Source organism: Podospora pseudoanserina, chromosome 2, assembly GCF_035222485.1.
Source record: "Podospora pseudoanserina strain CBS 124.78 chromosome 2, whole genome shotgun sequence".
NCBI classification, from domain to species: Eukaryota; Fungi; Ascomycota; class Sordariomycetes; order Sordariales; family Podosporaceae; genus Podospora; species Podospora pseudoanserina.
The window spans coordinates 4,830,990-4,844,947 of record NC_085921.1 but is presented as its reverse complement, the minus strand read 5'-3'; the positions used below and the strand labels follow the sequence as shown (position 1 = coordinate 4,844,947).

The 13,958-nt window shown below is 53.2% G+C and overlaps 5 protein-coding genes across 5 annotated transcripts; 4 read left to right on the top strand and 1 right to left on the bottom strand.

Annotated features, from left to right (window-relative positions):
* Positions 1–570: 570 nt before the first annotated feature.
* On the top strand, positions 571–911 carry QC764_0045160 (uncharacterized protein; the record flags this gene model as incomplete). Its single annotated transcript, XM_062940324.1, has 2 exons — positions 571–614; positions 776–911. 2 exons carry the CDS (start codon positions 571–573, stop codon positions 909–911), a joined length of 180 nt encoding a protein of 59 aa, XP_062803922.1.
* Positions 912–1,085: 174 nt separating this feature from the next.
* On the top strand, positions 1,086–1,658 carry QC764_213270 (uncharacterized protein; the record flags this gene model as incomplete). The annotated part of the gene is made up of 3 exons (XM_062945034.1): positions 1,086–1,206; positions 1,259–1,319; positions 1,389–1,658. The coding sequence occupies 3 exons, from the start codon at positions 1,086–1,088 to the stop codon at positions 1,456–1,458; spliced, it is 252 nt and encodes an 83-aa protein (XP_062803921.1). The 3' UTR covers positions 1,459–1,658.
* A 474-nt stretch (positions 1,659–2,132) lies between these two features.
* QC764_213260 (uncharacterized protein) lies at positions 2,133–6,093 on the top strand. The gene is made up of 2 exons (XM_062945033.1): positions 2,133–2,806; positions 2,894–6,093. The coding sequence occupies exons 1-2, from the start codon at positions 2,580–2,582 to the stop codon at positions 5,835–5,837; spliced, it is 3,171 nt and encodes a 1,056-aa protein (XP_062803920.1). The 5' UTR covers positions 2,133–2,579; the 3' UTR covers positions 5,838–6,093.
* A 699-nt stretch (positions 6,094–6,792) lies between these two features.
* On the bottom strand, positions 6,793–8,433 carry utp15 (U3 small nucleolar RNA-associated protein 15; the record flags this gene model as incomplete). Its single annotated transcript, XM_062945032.1, has 1 exon — positions 6,793–8,433. The coding sequence occupies one exon, from the start codon at positions 8,431–8,433 to the stop codon at positions 6,793–6,795; it is 1,641 nt and encodes a 546-aa protein (XP_062803919.1).
* A 408-nt stretch (positions 8,434–8,841) lies between these two features.
* Positions 8,842–13,756, top strand: QC764_213240 (uncharacterized protein). Its single transcript, XM_062945031.1, has 5 exons — positions 8,842–8,971; positions 9,351–9,384; positions 9,569–9,979; positions 10,093–10,518; positions 10,578–13,756. Exons 3-5 carry the CDS (start codon positions 9,639–9,641, stop codon positions 13,225–13,227), a joined length of 3,417 nt encoding a protein of 1,138 aa, XP_062803918.1. The 5' UTR covers positions 8,842–8,971; positions 9,351–9,384; positions 9,569–9,638; the 3' UTR covers positions 13,228–13,756.
* Positions 13,757–13,958: the final 202 nt, after the last annotated feature.

Genomic DNA, 13,958 nt, shown 5'->3' with positions numbered 1-13,958 from the left:
CTGCACAAAAAATCCATTTGTTCCCATTCGTTACCTTTCTCATACATATATATGTACATAGTCAGCTCTGCTACACCCAATACGACGGCACCTGGTGAGAAGATCACTCACTGATTGCTGACATGATGCAAGATCGGAAAGCAGGGCATCGGCTATTAAGCATACACCCTACCCCTATATTGTTCGTCTTGGCAGTCATCCAGATTTTGAAGATGCAGCTAATATTTCGGGCTTCAAGACACCAAAGATTTATGATTGACATTACATGACGAACTTGCTGTTCTCCTAAAGACAGACATCTGTGTTAGCGTTCCTGAACCCCTTTTCCTGACATCATCAGTCCTTAGCTTCAGAATCGTCCAGCTGGTGCAAGACGGTTCAAGGTTGGGAACTTTTCGCTCGGTCTAGTTATTGACGTGGAGTTGTAGATCTGCGGGAATCTGGATCTAAGAACCGTCCCCCCCTGGAGCGATCGATTTTAGCTTCAACTACGGATGTTTGCATGGGTCCGGTGGACTCCATGGCAAAGCACCCGCTGGATCTCGGCATCATGTTCGGACTTTGCCCATGATGTCGGCCATTCTCACCGTCCTCTTTTCGAAGCGCCTACTCATGTCCTGGACAAAATAGCAGGTACTCTAGGTTAGTAGAACGTGTGATGGCCATTAATTTATACCTCATTAAATCATGAATAGGCCTCTTTAACTACTCGTTAAGATCTATTAACTATCTTCCGAGCCCTAGTAACTAATCATCTCTAACGCATCTTAACTAGGTATCTTTTCAAGTGCGATTCGGACTACTCTCCTGAATTGACCTACTTTGCTGTGCCAGTTATTTTGTCCACGACGTGCTACTCTACAATCCCGATCAAGGAACCTTGCGTCAAGAAAACATGCCCAAGCCTATAGTGAGCTCTAGCTTGGCTCTACACGACAAAGCCACCCGTTGAGCGAGCAAGCCGCATCGTGCTATCAACTGGTATTGTTGATATATGACCGGGGGAGATCCCACCTTCCAGACACTAATTCTCATTACCCCTCACACAAAACGCAATCTCTCCATACAATCAACCAACCTTCAGGATGCCTACTGATGCTCAGATCGCCGGCGGCCACAAGGCCAACTTGAACAACCCCAACACCTCCAAGGAGTCCAAGGATAACTCCCAAAAAATTCTCGACAACGAGTTCAACGGTGGTGACGGTATGCGTGCTCTCCATGAACACCCGATGTCTCTTGCTAATCACGCGTGTAGTCCCCAAGGCTAGCGACACCAAGGACAAGAACCCAGGCAACGTTGCCGGTGGTCTCAAGGCGTAAGTGATCCGTTGCATCCGAGGCGCGCGTTCCGAAACACGGCAGCTAACGGTGGTTTGGCCGGACAGGACCATGAAGAACCCTAATGTCTCTGACGAGGCTAAGAAGTCTGCCGAGGAGCGCCTCAACAACATGTAAACCGCTATACGTGGGGAAGCGGGAAATTAGCGTGTCTGAAATCTTGTAAAATATAATCCAACCTCGAGTCTCCTCGATATTTCATTTGTAGCTACCGTGGCATCCAAGCAAAACTAGCACAACAGTGATCAAATATACCTGTCTTCAGGTATAATATAGACCTGGTAAAATAACTCATGTGACATATACCTTTACAGTGGTGACCCCAGCTCGAGAGACATGACAAGAGCTGAAATCCGGTTCCTGATTTCTCCAGTTGTGGGGTTTTGTTTCGGGAAGATCGTGGATTCTTGGTAAAAGCAACATCAAGGTGGGGTTCAAGACGTCAACAAGGTGGCTTGGGAGACAGAGGATGGCTTACGAGTCGCGACACGCCATAACCCGAGAAAGAACCAAACAACCTGGAAACAGATGCAAAGGGAAGTTGCGTTTCAAGCTGCAGTTGAAATCTCTTTATCTTGGGATGTCGGGATGCAGGAAGGGGAAAGAGGCTGGTGCAAATCAGAGACGAGGATTTGGGGCTGCCACTGCAAGGTCGATCAGGAAACAGCTTTAAACCCCTGTTCGGGGCATCAGCCCAGCCTCGCGGATTTGCGCGGTAACGCGGGTATCGGGCGCACCAGCCACCCCAAATCCAGTGGAAATGCACGTAATCCCCCAACTTGGAATCCACCCAACCACCGCAGAGACGCGCGATCTAACCCAAGCTAGCGGTTGTTTGGGGGGCCCGGGCGGCACCACTGCCGTGCGGATGCTTGTGCTTGTGCTTGTGTGCTTCCTGTGCTTGTGCTTCCTCCTGCTCTCTCATCAGGGTGCTTTCTTCTTTCTGCACCTGCTCCTTCTTTCCCTCCTTCCCTTCGTTGAGCTCTCTGGGTCGTGGCCTAACTCTTCAGTCTGACCTCATGTTTCTCTTTTGTTTTTTGACACACTTCTGAAGTCAAGCATTCGACCCTCGTTGTCAGCGGGGCACCTACCTCGGACCGCACGTCAGCACAACCTGGAAACACCCTCCCCCCCAAAACAAGGACCAACAGTCGCTGGACCAAGCCCCCCTCGAGTAAACAATCCCGATCCCTTCTTTTGATCAATCAAGAGCCACAAAACAGAAAAATAAGGGCAAAATGTCCACCAGAACAAAAACCCTCCCGCTCGCCCATACGGCGGGCATCTTCTCAGACATGAGTGCCGATGGACCAGAAATCGGTACGCTTGTTTTGGTGGTGGACCGGGCGAAAAACTTACCGAACCGCAAGACGATTGGAAAACAAGATCCTTACTGCGCTGCGCGCCTGGGGAAAGAAGCAAAGAAGACCAGCACCGACATTCGTGGCGGTCAAACTCCCAGATGGTATGTTTCCCCAATCTTTCGGGTCACAGCAACACAAGGCTAGATAGACGGGATGGTGAACTCGACTAACCATGTCATATCACACAGGGATCAAGAACTCAGATTCACAGTTCACGACTCACCAGACTACTTTCAGCTTAAAGTGTCCGTGTTCAACGACGACAAGAAGACCGAACTTATAGGCGAGGCATGGATAGACCTGCGCGATATCATTGTCGATGGGGGTGGGCAGAGTGATCAATGGCACCAACTGCAATGCAGGGGTAAATATGCTGGCGAGCTCCGTCTTGAACTCACATACTACGACAACCACCCCAAGCCCGACAAGGCACCAACCAAGTCAAGAAATCCGCAACAAGCTTCTTTAGCAGAAAATGAGCAGCAACCCGAGACAGCGCCAGTGGCCGCCACGGGACCCAGGGCCATGCCGAAACGGCGGCCCCTACCTTCGGATCCGGTTACGGGGAAAACACCCTCACCCGCACCGTCGTCAAAGCCACCACCACCTGCCCCTGCGCCGGAGCCGGTAGAGACACCGCCTCGCTCTCAGCCAAATCCTATTTCATCATATGTGCCGTCTCAGTCACCCCTGCAGCATATTGAGTATGGGTCTCAGTCGTCGCGCTACCAGCAGCAACCACCACCACCGGAACATTATCCTCGTCGAGAGCGTAGTGCCGATCTTCGACGAGAGCCACCGCCCCCTCAACAATACCAGACATCGGAAAGAGTGGACAGATACCCTGGACAGCAATCACAGTCGTACGACCGCTATGACTCTAGGCCCAGTGACCCATATGGAGCACCTCAACAGGAGCCACCTCTGGAATTTAGTGACGATCGACCTCCTCCACCTCCCGCCCATCGGTCTAGGCCTAGCCTCAACTCTGCTCCTAATTCAGGGTTTCAAGGGACTCCGCCGACAATGAGACAAGACGTTCTGAGGAACGAGGCCCATCGTGCTTCTGCCTCCCCTTCAAGTTACCCGGGGCGCCCGACTTACAAGGCTGCCGACTCGTCACCAGCTGCTCTGCCTGGCTCTCAGTATCAGGCTATAGAGCAACCCCCGCCACCTAGACATTATTCATATGACACGAACGGGTATGACCAGTCACATAGAGGCATGCAAGCCACCGTCGAAGACGTCCCCGAGTCTCCCGAGTCTTCTAATTCGAACAGAAGAAGCATGGGCAGGGCGCCTCCTGGCCAATCTCAACAACAGTATGATCTGGACTTTGAACAGACTAGCCCTGCTCCACTGAACATTTCAGGGAGAAGACCGAGCAATGCAGTGGACCATCAATACTCCACCTCTCCAGGCATGCAAGATCAGCGGTACTCGACTTCTCCTGGGATGCAAGACCGGTACTCGACCTCGCCTGGGATGCAAGACCAGCGGTACTCGACTTCTCCCAGTGTACAAGACCAGCGGTACTCGACTTCTGGCGTGCAAGACCAGCGCTGTTCGACCTCGCCTGGAATGCAGGAACAATCGGGATATCAGAGCTCCAATGGCTACGTGATGTCCTCCACCGACTTGTCACGGCGGGAACCGTCGGATTACTCGTCTTCTTCCAACTATGGCCGGCATTCCGAGCCTAGCCTTCCCACGTACGAGTCCCATCAGAACCAGAGAGCACTGCCATGGCGAGATGAGCCCGATAATGGGTCAAACAGCTACTCGGCTGCACCAGTGCCTGCTGCGTTGATTCCTGGGATTGATCCAAACATCTCACAGGAGATCGCGGTGCGTGTCAACGAAGACAGTGGTCGTCGACGGTACAACCAACAAGCGCAAATGGAGACACCCCCAAGGGGCAGAACCATGGATGTCGCTCGGAGATATGATCAAGATGGATCCCCGGCGAGCTACAACGCTCAGCCTACTGCTCATGGCAGGAGTCCCATGACTTACACAGCAGGGCCATCGACATCGAGTGTTAACGTAGTGATCAAGTCGCGGGCATACTCGCCCAACCCACCCGTTCGTGACCCTAGTCCCAACCCGCCCCAGCAACATCACAACCCACCCCAGCAGCAGCACACCATCCGCCGTAAGTCAGTAAGCCCCAGACCACCATCCTCTGATAGCCGCGCTATGTCCAGCGTTCCTTTCGGCCCCGATAGCTATGAGGTTCTCAACCCCACCGCCGCCGCTGCTGCCATGCACGACCCGACCGCTGCTCTGCCGGACTACGACGCAGCCACTGGCAAGATCATCACACACGATGGTCGCGAAGTTGACCCCTCTGACCATTTGCCCATGGACACTTGGGCACCTGAACCCGAAGCGAAGAAGCCGACACAGACATCTCCCGCTCCTCGTCCTACACCGGGTGGTCCACAACCGCAGCCCGTATCTTCGACCGGCCGTCGTCCTCTACGCATCGCTGCCGCCTCCCGTCCACAAAGCTACGTCGCACCTGACTCTTTCGATTCCCTCACTCCGTCCCCGCCTGTCTCCAACGGCCGAAATCGCCTCCAAAAGAAACCTCCCCATCGCATGTCCATCTCGTCTGGGTTCTCACCATCAGAACCAGTCATGTCTGGCGCCAATGGTCTTGGTCCCGGAAGGAGGAACAGCAACGTTGGCTTAGACTCTCAGCCTCTTGCTCCCCTGCCTCCTCACCAGGACAACTTTAATTCCCAAAGGAATCTCCCACGAGCCTCAACTTTTGACTATGGTGCCGGGGAGAATTACCACCCTTCCATGCAGGGGAGTATTGGACGGAATGGGCCTCCTCCTCCGGCTAAGATCCCTTTGGCGTTGCCGCCTTCCCAGGGGTATAATAATAGTAATATGAGCGGCGCGCTGCAGTTGCACAGCAGTAGTGCTGCCAGACGAGGAGGGATGGATGATTATGATTATCATGACGGGGGGTATCGGCATCAAAATGACGGGTATGCCAATGGTGGTGGGGTGGGTGGTGGAACGGAGTTGAGCCTGGAGGAGGAGTTGAGGTCGATTGATATTGGAACGGGGAGATCGTCGAGGCGCCATCAGGGGTATGTGCATCAGGGGCAGTGGTAAAAAGAGGCGCATTTCCAACATTGGAATTCTATGATATCTCATCATTTTTGAGCTTTCATTTCCCTTGGTTTGGACTTTTTTTTGGGACGGAAGGTGAATTTGCGTATACGAGTTATGGATATGACGAGGTGTTCTGTTATATACAGCGGTGGATTTTAGCCTTTTGGGAACATGTAGGGTAGGGTAGGGATATGGATGGGCCAACATTGTGGGATGTTATGGATGATTTGGGGCGTAAATGAGACTTGATTGAACATTTCCTCTTTCATCTTGATGAATGATGAATTCCCCCAGCACATTCATTAAGATTGAAGTTGGCTTTTGTTGGGAAGAGAAAAGAAGAGTCTTGGTGGAAGGTTGAGCCATTAGCTCAAAGCCTCTGACATCAAAACCATGATGGATAATCCAATTGATGTGACCACCAGCTGTTTGGGAGACGATTTCAGAGCCCTAGTGCATCCGACTGACTCACCAAGATCGGGTGGCGTACCCGGCTTGACGGCGAGGAGGACATGATTCATCGCCGAAAGTGATGTTTTGTTGAGACAACCAACCCCAACATGTGAAGGAAATACATCCTAATACTTGAGCCATTTCAAAGACCGTATCATGACAAGAGATTACACACCAACACAGAAAGACGTTGACCGCCACGAAACGCCATACCAGGTAGACCCATCCGAAACATATGTTTTATTTCCCCGTCATGCCCCTTCTCGCAGCAATATCCGAGTGTAGGTATCTCTCTATGTCAAAAGACAACAAAACAACCACAACAGTAACAACAGTACGAGAGCAGCAGTGGCTTTTTAATAAACCCTTTCCTATCCCCTCTTGGAGCAAATAGAACAATATAAAAACTCCGACGCAATGCAATACAAAGAGACCAGACAGAGAATAATTAAAAATACACAAAAGTAGGCTTGCCCCTTCATCAACAAACTGACGCTGCCCCCTAGTTATTCCCCAACGTCAAGGTCTCCAACATGCCCGCCACTTCCATGGCGGTTTGCGCCTTGCTCGCCGCCCTTGACACCTTGCCGAGGAGAGCGTGGAACAACACTGCCAGTTCTGAGCTTCCGGCAACGTGCTCGCTGTAGAGATCGTACAAGTGGAAGGACACATCAACGCAAATGCTGAGGTAGCGCGGGTCAACAATGTATTTGCTCACCCATTTTAGAAGAGGGATGATGGACACTTCGTCGCGACCCTCGAGCGCCTCGCGGAGCGCGGACCGGTGACGAAGAGCAATGAGAACGGTGAGGGCGGTAAGAGGTTGGTACTCTGGCCCGGACATGTCGATTACTTCGTCTAGACACGCGGCGTAGAACCCATCCTTGAAGTTGCGCTGCCAGGGCTTGAGCTTCTTCTTCCTGGAGCCAGTGTCTGATGTTGGGATGACGACGTCGACGTTTTCGCCCAGCATGTCCATGTTCTTGTTGCTGACGGCTGCGCGTTTGCGCTTGGCATTTCTGGCGTCGATCTTGTCGAGAGCTGAGGTGCCAATGGCGGCTTCGATAGCGGCGCGCTCGCGGGCCTTCTCGGCGGCTGCTCCTGACAGCTTGGTGCGGATGGCCAACACGCCGGATTGCATGCCTACGGCGAGGTGGCGATCTTCTTGGGCTGCGCCGGCGGCGATGACCGAGAGGGAGAGGATAGGGCTGGAGTATTTGCACCCAAACACGACGTTCCAGTTGGAAGTCTCAAAGACCTTGACATGGCCATCCAGACTGCCGCTGACAACACGCTTGCCATTGGACGCCAACGAGAGGCTTGTGACAGTCTTTTGGTGGTTCGTAATAAGACGCAGTGGTTTCGCGGCGACCAGGTCAAGGACCGAGATGGCGTTTCCGGAGGCAGCGAGGAGGGTGGTGCCCCCGGGAAGGGGCAGGACTTCTTCGATTGGGTCCTTGTGCTTAAAGGTGAAGACTGAACCGCCCGGTGTCCTGGCATCCCACACCCGGACCGTCTCATCGTAGGAACCGGTGACCAGCATGTTGCTGTTGCCGCCGGGGATGAAAGCGCCGCTGCGGACGTAGTCTGAGTGACCGGTAAAGGTATGGCTGGGGTTGTTTGATGGCAGGTCCCACAGCCGGACCGTCTTGTCATCACTGCAACTCATGAGGGTGGTGAGCTCGGTGGGTGACCACTTTGTAACCCACACCGGCTGCTTGTGGATGTGCCATGTCTTGAGAATAACAGCCCTTGTACCGCCGCCGACATCAAAAACCTGCATCTTTCCCGAATCCTCACCGGCGACCAGCGCTCTGCCGTCAGCCCTAATCTCGCCGGAATGGGCCTCGCTGTCGAAGCGACCAATCGTCTTGAGGAGCTCGCGCTTTCGTATCGAGAAGATGTCCACACGGGGACCTGAGGTTACTGCAAAGAGGTCATTGATCTTTGTGGCGGCAACCATGGAATTGGACAGGACGGCGCCTGTCTGGGCGGGGAAACTGATGTGCGAGATGGGCCATGTTGCCGTCGAGGTATGTAATTTCTGGTTCTTGAAGGATCTCCAGTATCGCTGTTCGGGTGTGACGGGGCTGGGGCCCGAAGGCAGCTTAACCAGCGGTAACGGTTGAACCTCTGCTGCCATTTCGAATGCGTTGGTGAAGAAAACCTGAAAGCCGAGGGGGTGGTGCCAGTCGTGAGCTTCGTTTGTGTGGTTGCTGCCCGCGCGCGACAGCCTGCTCGAAACTTTTTTTTTGGCCCAGGCAATGGAGACAGGGGTCTTGGGACCCACTCCTTGACCAGAGTCTAGCTCCGATAAGATAAGCTCCTAGTGTAGTCAAGATCTAGTGGGGGTTGATTCTGGGGAACCCAGGTATTTCATACTATGGGATGCAGGGCATTGTGCATCGAGTACCATGTACCTATGTCTCCTCGAGTACTCTACTCGCACAGCAGGGCATTGTCCCACAAAGTACGAGTGGGCGAGAACAGTAAAATTCATCGTTTCGTTCGCCAACAGCTTGAGTAGGAGGGGCAACCTGTCGACTGGGCTGTTGCTCCATGAGAAGTTGGGATAAATAAATAAAAATAAGGTAGCCTCCGGGCTGCGACTACCACGTCGAAAATTCCCAGCCGCCACCTGCCCCTGCCGCCCGCACTTTGCGCGGCCCAGCAACCCGCGTGTGAGGAAGTGCCTTCGTGTTGTATGTTGTATTGCGATATTTTCTTGAGAATGATGTCCACCTAATTCCATGCATACCTTAGGCAGGCACCTGCAGTCGGTAGCCACTGTCCATGATGGTCTTGAGGTAGTGGCGCTTTGTCTTTGTTTTGGCAGGAAAGTCCAGCCCGTCATTTTTCTTTTGGGTCCGCTCGAATGCGCTTGCCACTTTGGGCTTCTCAAAAGAAAGCTCCTGGCAAGGGGTTTTCTTTCTATCTTGCCTCAGTCAACTTCACGCACCTTCCTGGCTTTATTTCCGCTTGACGAGGAAGCCGCCGCTCCCAGTACAAATGATCTTTCAAACATATATTCGAGTATTTTTCTAACCATCGCCTGCCTAGCAACCTAGCGATTCCGTTTCTTTTCGTTTCGATGGTTCGTGTTGCCTTCTCTTTTCCGCCCACGCGTTCTCCAGCTGTCCCGCTGGCATATGATGCTAGAGCTGCAAACCACACTGGCCTGCCTGCCTTTGTTTGCTTTTGCTGTTTGGTTCACCGCTGCATGATCAAAAGAAAAAAAAATCGGTTCATCTTGCTGACCCGACCACTGGCGCTCTCAGTCTTCCAAGCCCTCTCCTCTCCTCTCGGCCAACATCGGGACGTGAGAGAGATCGCGGCTTGACTCGACCGATGGCGCCCAATACAACTTCCAGTCGAAACCAGCTGGCTTCGGGCGCCGACCGTGCGCAGATTGCATCTTCAAACGCGACCGCAAACGCTTTTCTCGGTGCTCGAGCACAACCCTCGTGGTTGAATCCGCCATCGGCAGCATCGAGGGCTCCTCCAGCAAACCCGAACCCGCCTCCGTCCGCAGCATCAATAAAACCAGCGCCCCAAGCAAAACGGGGCCGGCCGAGGAAGTATCCTCCAGTCTCGCTGCCAACTGCTCCCCAACCCCGACCAGAACCGCATTTCCAACCACAGCCACCACCGCAATCAGGATCACCGCAAATACAGACAACCGAAGTCCAGTAAGGCCATAGCTTATCCAATTCTTTCCATCTGACACCTTTCCCCATTCGTGCAAAGACCCCGTTCACACATGGCTAGGAGCGCTCCATGGCTAGCCTGCTAATCCTTACAGACCCGCTCAGACAATCCTCCCATCGCCGGCTCCTAGTGACGAGCCAAGCCCTGCCCTGTCAAATGCCTTGGACAGCCCGAATCCGCTTCCCGCCTCACTGTCTGATGCGCCGACTCCGGCATCAAACATGACACCGGCGTCGGCGGCAACCAATGTTCCCATGACCCATGCCCGTTTCGAGCTCAACCCAGCAGCGAATCAAAACAGTTGGACTCCTCAACCAGATGAATCATGCCCACCAGAAATCCGGTCTTTTTTCCAGGCCCCGTCGGCTCACGCCCCGTCCCCCCAGACAAGCAACAATCAGCTGTGCTCCGTGAGCGCTGAGTCGGGCAATGCCGTGGGCGCGGCGATAGACCAAGATGGTGGCTGTCAGTCAACGAACGCGGCTGCGGCTCCTACTCCGCAAGAACGGCGTCGGACCGAGTAAGTCATCCCCCAAAACGCGCCCGGAAACCTCATACTGACCGACCTCGCGTCCCCAGCACCGTACCGCTCAAATGCCAGGCCTTCGAGGCACAGATTCACCGACACGTCAATGCTCATGGAGGAATGACTGCGATGAACGCTCGGCTGGATAGACCGCGTATTCAACTTTTGGTGGATGCATGCAAAAGGAACGACTACTTCTTCCTGGCCCTTCACCAGCTCTACGCCATCTGGTCGATCAATCGTCAGGATGCCCATCGTATCCTTAAGAAGGATGATGTGGCCGATATAATCATGATAGATCTTGGGTTTACCACCGTGGCAGAGATTCTCAAGAGGAACGATCAACTGACCCCGACAAACCTGAGGTTCTTTGCCTCGTTTCCGGTCTCAGTTGACCAGCTGCGGGAAAATCCAGTTCCTAGGGCGACAATGAAATCGTGGGTGGGCAATTTCCTACGGAGCATGGTAACTGAACATGTTTCCCTGACGCAGGAAACCTGCATGCGCCGGTATCCGTACGTGCTGGATGAACTCCAAGGTCGACTGCTGTGCTATTCTCCCATCATGCGAGAAATCCTATTCACTGCCAATCGTCGAAGACTCGGTATCCCCGATGGTGTCCACGCCCAGGCTTTGGACAATGCATTCAAAGAGGACCAAGAACGTCGAATGCATCAGGCTTGTGGCGCATGCGTGGCCGTTGGGGATTCTCCTGAGACCATCATCAGAATCAACCAAGCCCTCATTGCCCGATACCAGGAGTTGGTCAAGAGGTCCGACGCCGAGAAGCTACGCCTGAATCAACACCCACCAGTTCGGCTCGGAGTACCATCACCACCCGTGGTTCCCTCCCAGCAATTCCCTCCTCCACAGCCTACATCGTTTCATAGTCCCGCCCCCTCGCCTGTTATGCAGTATTCTGCCTCTCCCCAGTACCAGGCGACACAGCTGCATCAGGCACAGCTGGCACAACAGATGGTAAGCCAATATCGACAACAGCAGACGCGGGAACTGCAAGCTGCTCAGTTGCCACAATCACCATTGCAACAGATTCCACACATCCAACAACGCATGCCGCTGCCGCAGCAGATTCAATACCAGCAACAGCAATTTCAGCAACGGCCACAGATGCAGCAGCAGTTTCAACAGCAGTTGTTTGAGCAGCAGCAGGTTTTACAACGAGGTATAGCGCACCAAACCCAGCAACATCAACAGCTTCACGAACTTCAACCAGATCAACAACGGCGACACCTCGAAAGGCCCTATGTTGCACCGATCAATACACAAATTGCGCAAGTCGCCTCGCCCCAATTGGGGCGAGCATCATTGGCGCCTACCACGACACCTACCGGTTTCGGTGTGCTGCGACCCGTGTTGGATCGACAGCAACTCGCTACAGCGGCAGTGCAAATAACATCGCAGAGCACCCCTCAGCGCGCAGCGTCGACCCCTAGGCAGCCGGATCTGCTTATTCCTGCCAAGGACGTGACTATTCCACGCCCAGAATGGCCCTATGAACCCACAGATAGGAGATCTCTTGCGGCTTCTTTGCACCAGTCGGGCTGCCGAAGTCCAAAACGTGTCCCCAAGGATGGAACACCAGAGCGTCTTTTCCAAGCCATGGACAGGTTTGCAATACCGCCAAGCCTTGTACGTCCGCAAGGCTCGGTATACGAGTTTTCATTTGATGTGACAGTGGAACAGTTTAACCTCGCGGTTAGAACAGCAAGGCCAACTTCGGCGATTTTGATCCCATTCAGTACGCATTTTGACGGCGCTCTGCGATGGAGACTCCGTTGCTGCAAGCTTGGCCCCTCGAGAACAATACCGGCAGAGCATGAGTGGGTCACAAAGGAGATGAGCTGGCCGCGCAACATTTTTATGAGATTTAACGACAAGACTCTTGAAGCTCGCCGGCAACCCCATAACGGCAAAGACTTGGCGACCGAGTTGACTGATCACGTCGTTTGCGGCTCCAACAAACTGTCGATTGTGGTTCCTGTCTCCGGAGAAAAAAGTGACGAGCACAGCTACGTCATCGCCGTCGAGGTGATTGAGACGGTTGGCAAAAGGACCGCTGTCCGTCGCGCTTGGGATAACGGCCTGCTACCAAAGGAACACACGCTGCAGATCATCAAGAAGCGGTTAACCCCAGTCTCCCACGACGATGGGTTGATCATTGAGGCTCCAGATCTGCCAATCGACATGGCTGACCCTTTCACGGCCAAGATGTTCGCAGTTCCTGCAAGGGGTGCCTCGTGCACGCATCTGGAGTGTTTTGACTTGCTGACTTGGCTCGAGACTCGCCCTTCTAAGCCGACAACCAAGTGCTTTCACAGCATTACGCCGGGCTGTGGCTGCCCCAGTTCTATCCAATCCGAGCCAAGTAACCCTGACAAATGGCGCTGTCCCATCTGTCTTCAAGATGCAAGACCCAACAGCCTACGTATTGACGGGTTTCTTTGCGGTGTCCGTGAACAGTTGGCTCAGCAGAACAAACTACAGACCAAGTCGATCCACGTCAAAGCGGATGGGACGTGGACCGCCGTCGTGGAGAGTGACGACGACGACCTCAGTGAGACGGACACTCCTGCGGCCGTCCCTTCCGGCTCCTCTACTCGCAAGAGAAAAGCATCATCCACACCCACAACGGCACGTCGGCCAGAAGTGCGACGCGAAGTGGAAGTGATCGAGATTGACTGATATTCCAAAAGTCAATCACCTTTCCATTCTTATCTTGTTTATAGTCATTTTACTTTCCAAGCATTGCGGGCGTTTTGGGGGAGGTCAGCAAACTATACCCGGATTTCTAGCGTTTTTATTCAACAAAAGTGGGGGACGAGAGGCACAATGGCGCCCGCTATTTGCTGAACTTCATACCAGGTGTGTTACACCTGTGGTTTGGGTACTTGGCTGGTACGGAGGAGGAGGCGTGGATGGAGTGAAGCAAAAACCATACGAGTTAGCGAGGGAAAGGAGGAGGGGGGAATAGCATCGTTGATTTTGCCCGTCAGCTGCGCACTCGTTGGGGAGGAACAACCGATAGCATATTTGTTAGTTGGGATGAACCCAGCAAGACATCTGTCGATCGATCAAGCGAAATGGCGGATGAATATCTGCGCTGCATACTACATGAAAAATGATTGTAAATGTGTGTCTGGATAGTTGAGCTACCTAGCGGATACCCCTAGCAATTAATTGAAAAACATGAATAAAACAAATTGCTATTGAAGTCCTTCCTGATTTCTGGGTGTACATGTGAGAGTCAAACAGACCAAGTAGGCTGAAATGGCTCCCATTCTGTTACGTTGCGTCCATATAATCGCCATTATCAACATCGTCTTGAGGCATCACCAAGCGAGATGGACACTTTTGTTTGACTTTTCTTTTTATTACTCAACCAGTAACGTATCCATGCGATATCAAGGCTTGTT

Bases quoted from the DNA above. Each gene is read 5' to 3' on its own strand.
- QC764_213260 (XM_062945033.1), top strand. From the start codon at position 2,580: ATGTCCACCAGAACAAAAACCCTCCCGCTCGCCCATACGGCGGGCATC. The intron at 2,807-2,893 runs GTATGTTTCCCC...CATATCACACAG, and splicing joins GGCGGTCAAACTCCCAGATG to GGATCAAGAACTCAGATTCA.
- QC764_213240 (XM_062945031.1), top strand. From the start codon at position 9,639: ATGGCGCCCAATACAACTTCCAGTCGAAACCAGCTGGCTTCGGGCGCC. The intron at 9,980-10,092 runs GTAAGGCCATAG...TAATCCTTACAG, and splicing joins ATACAGACAACCGAAGTCCA to ACCCGCTCAGACAATCCTCC. The intron at 10,519-10,577 runs GTAAGTCATCCC...TCGCGTCCCCAG, and splicing joins CAAGAACGGCGTCGGACCGA to CACCGTACCGCTCAAATGCC.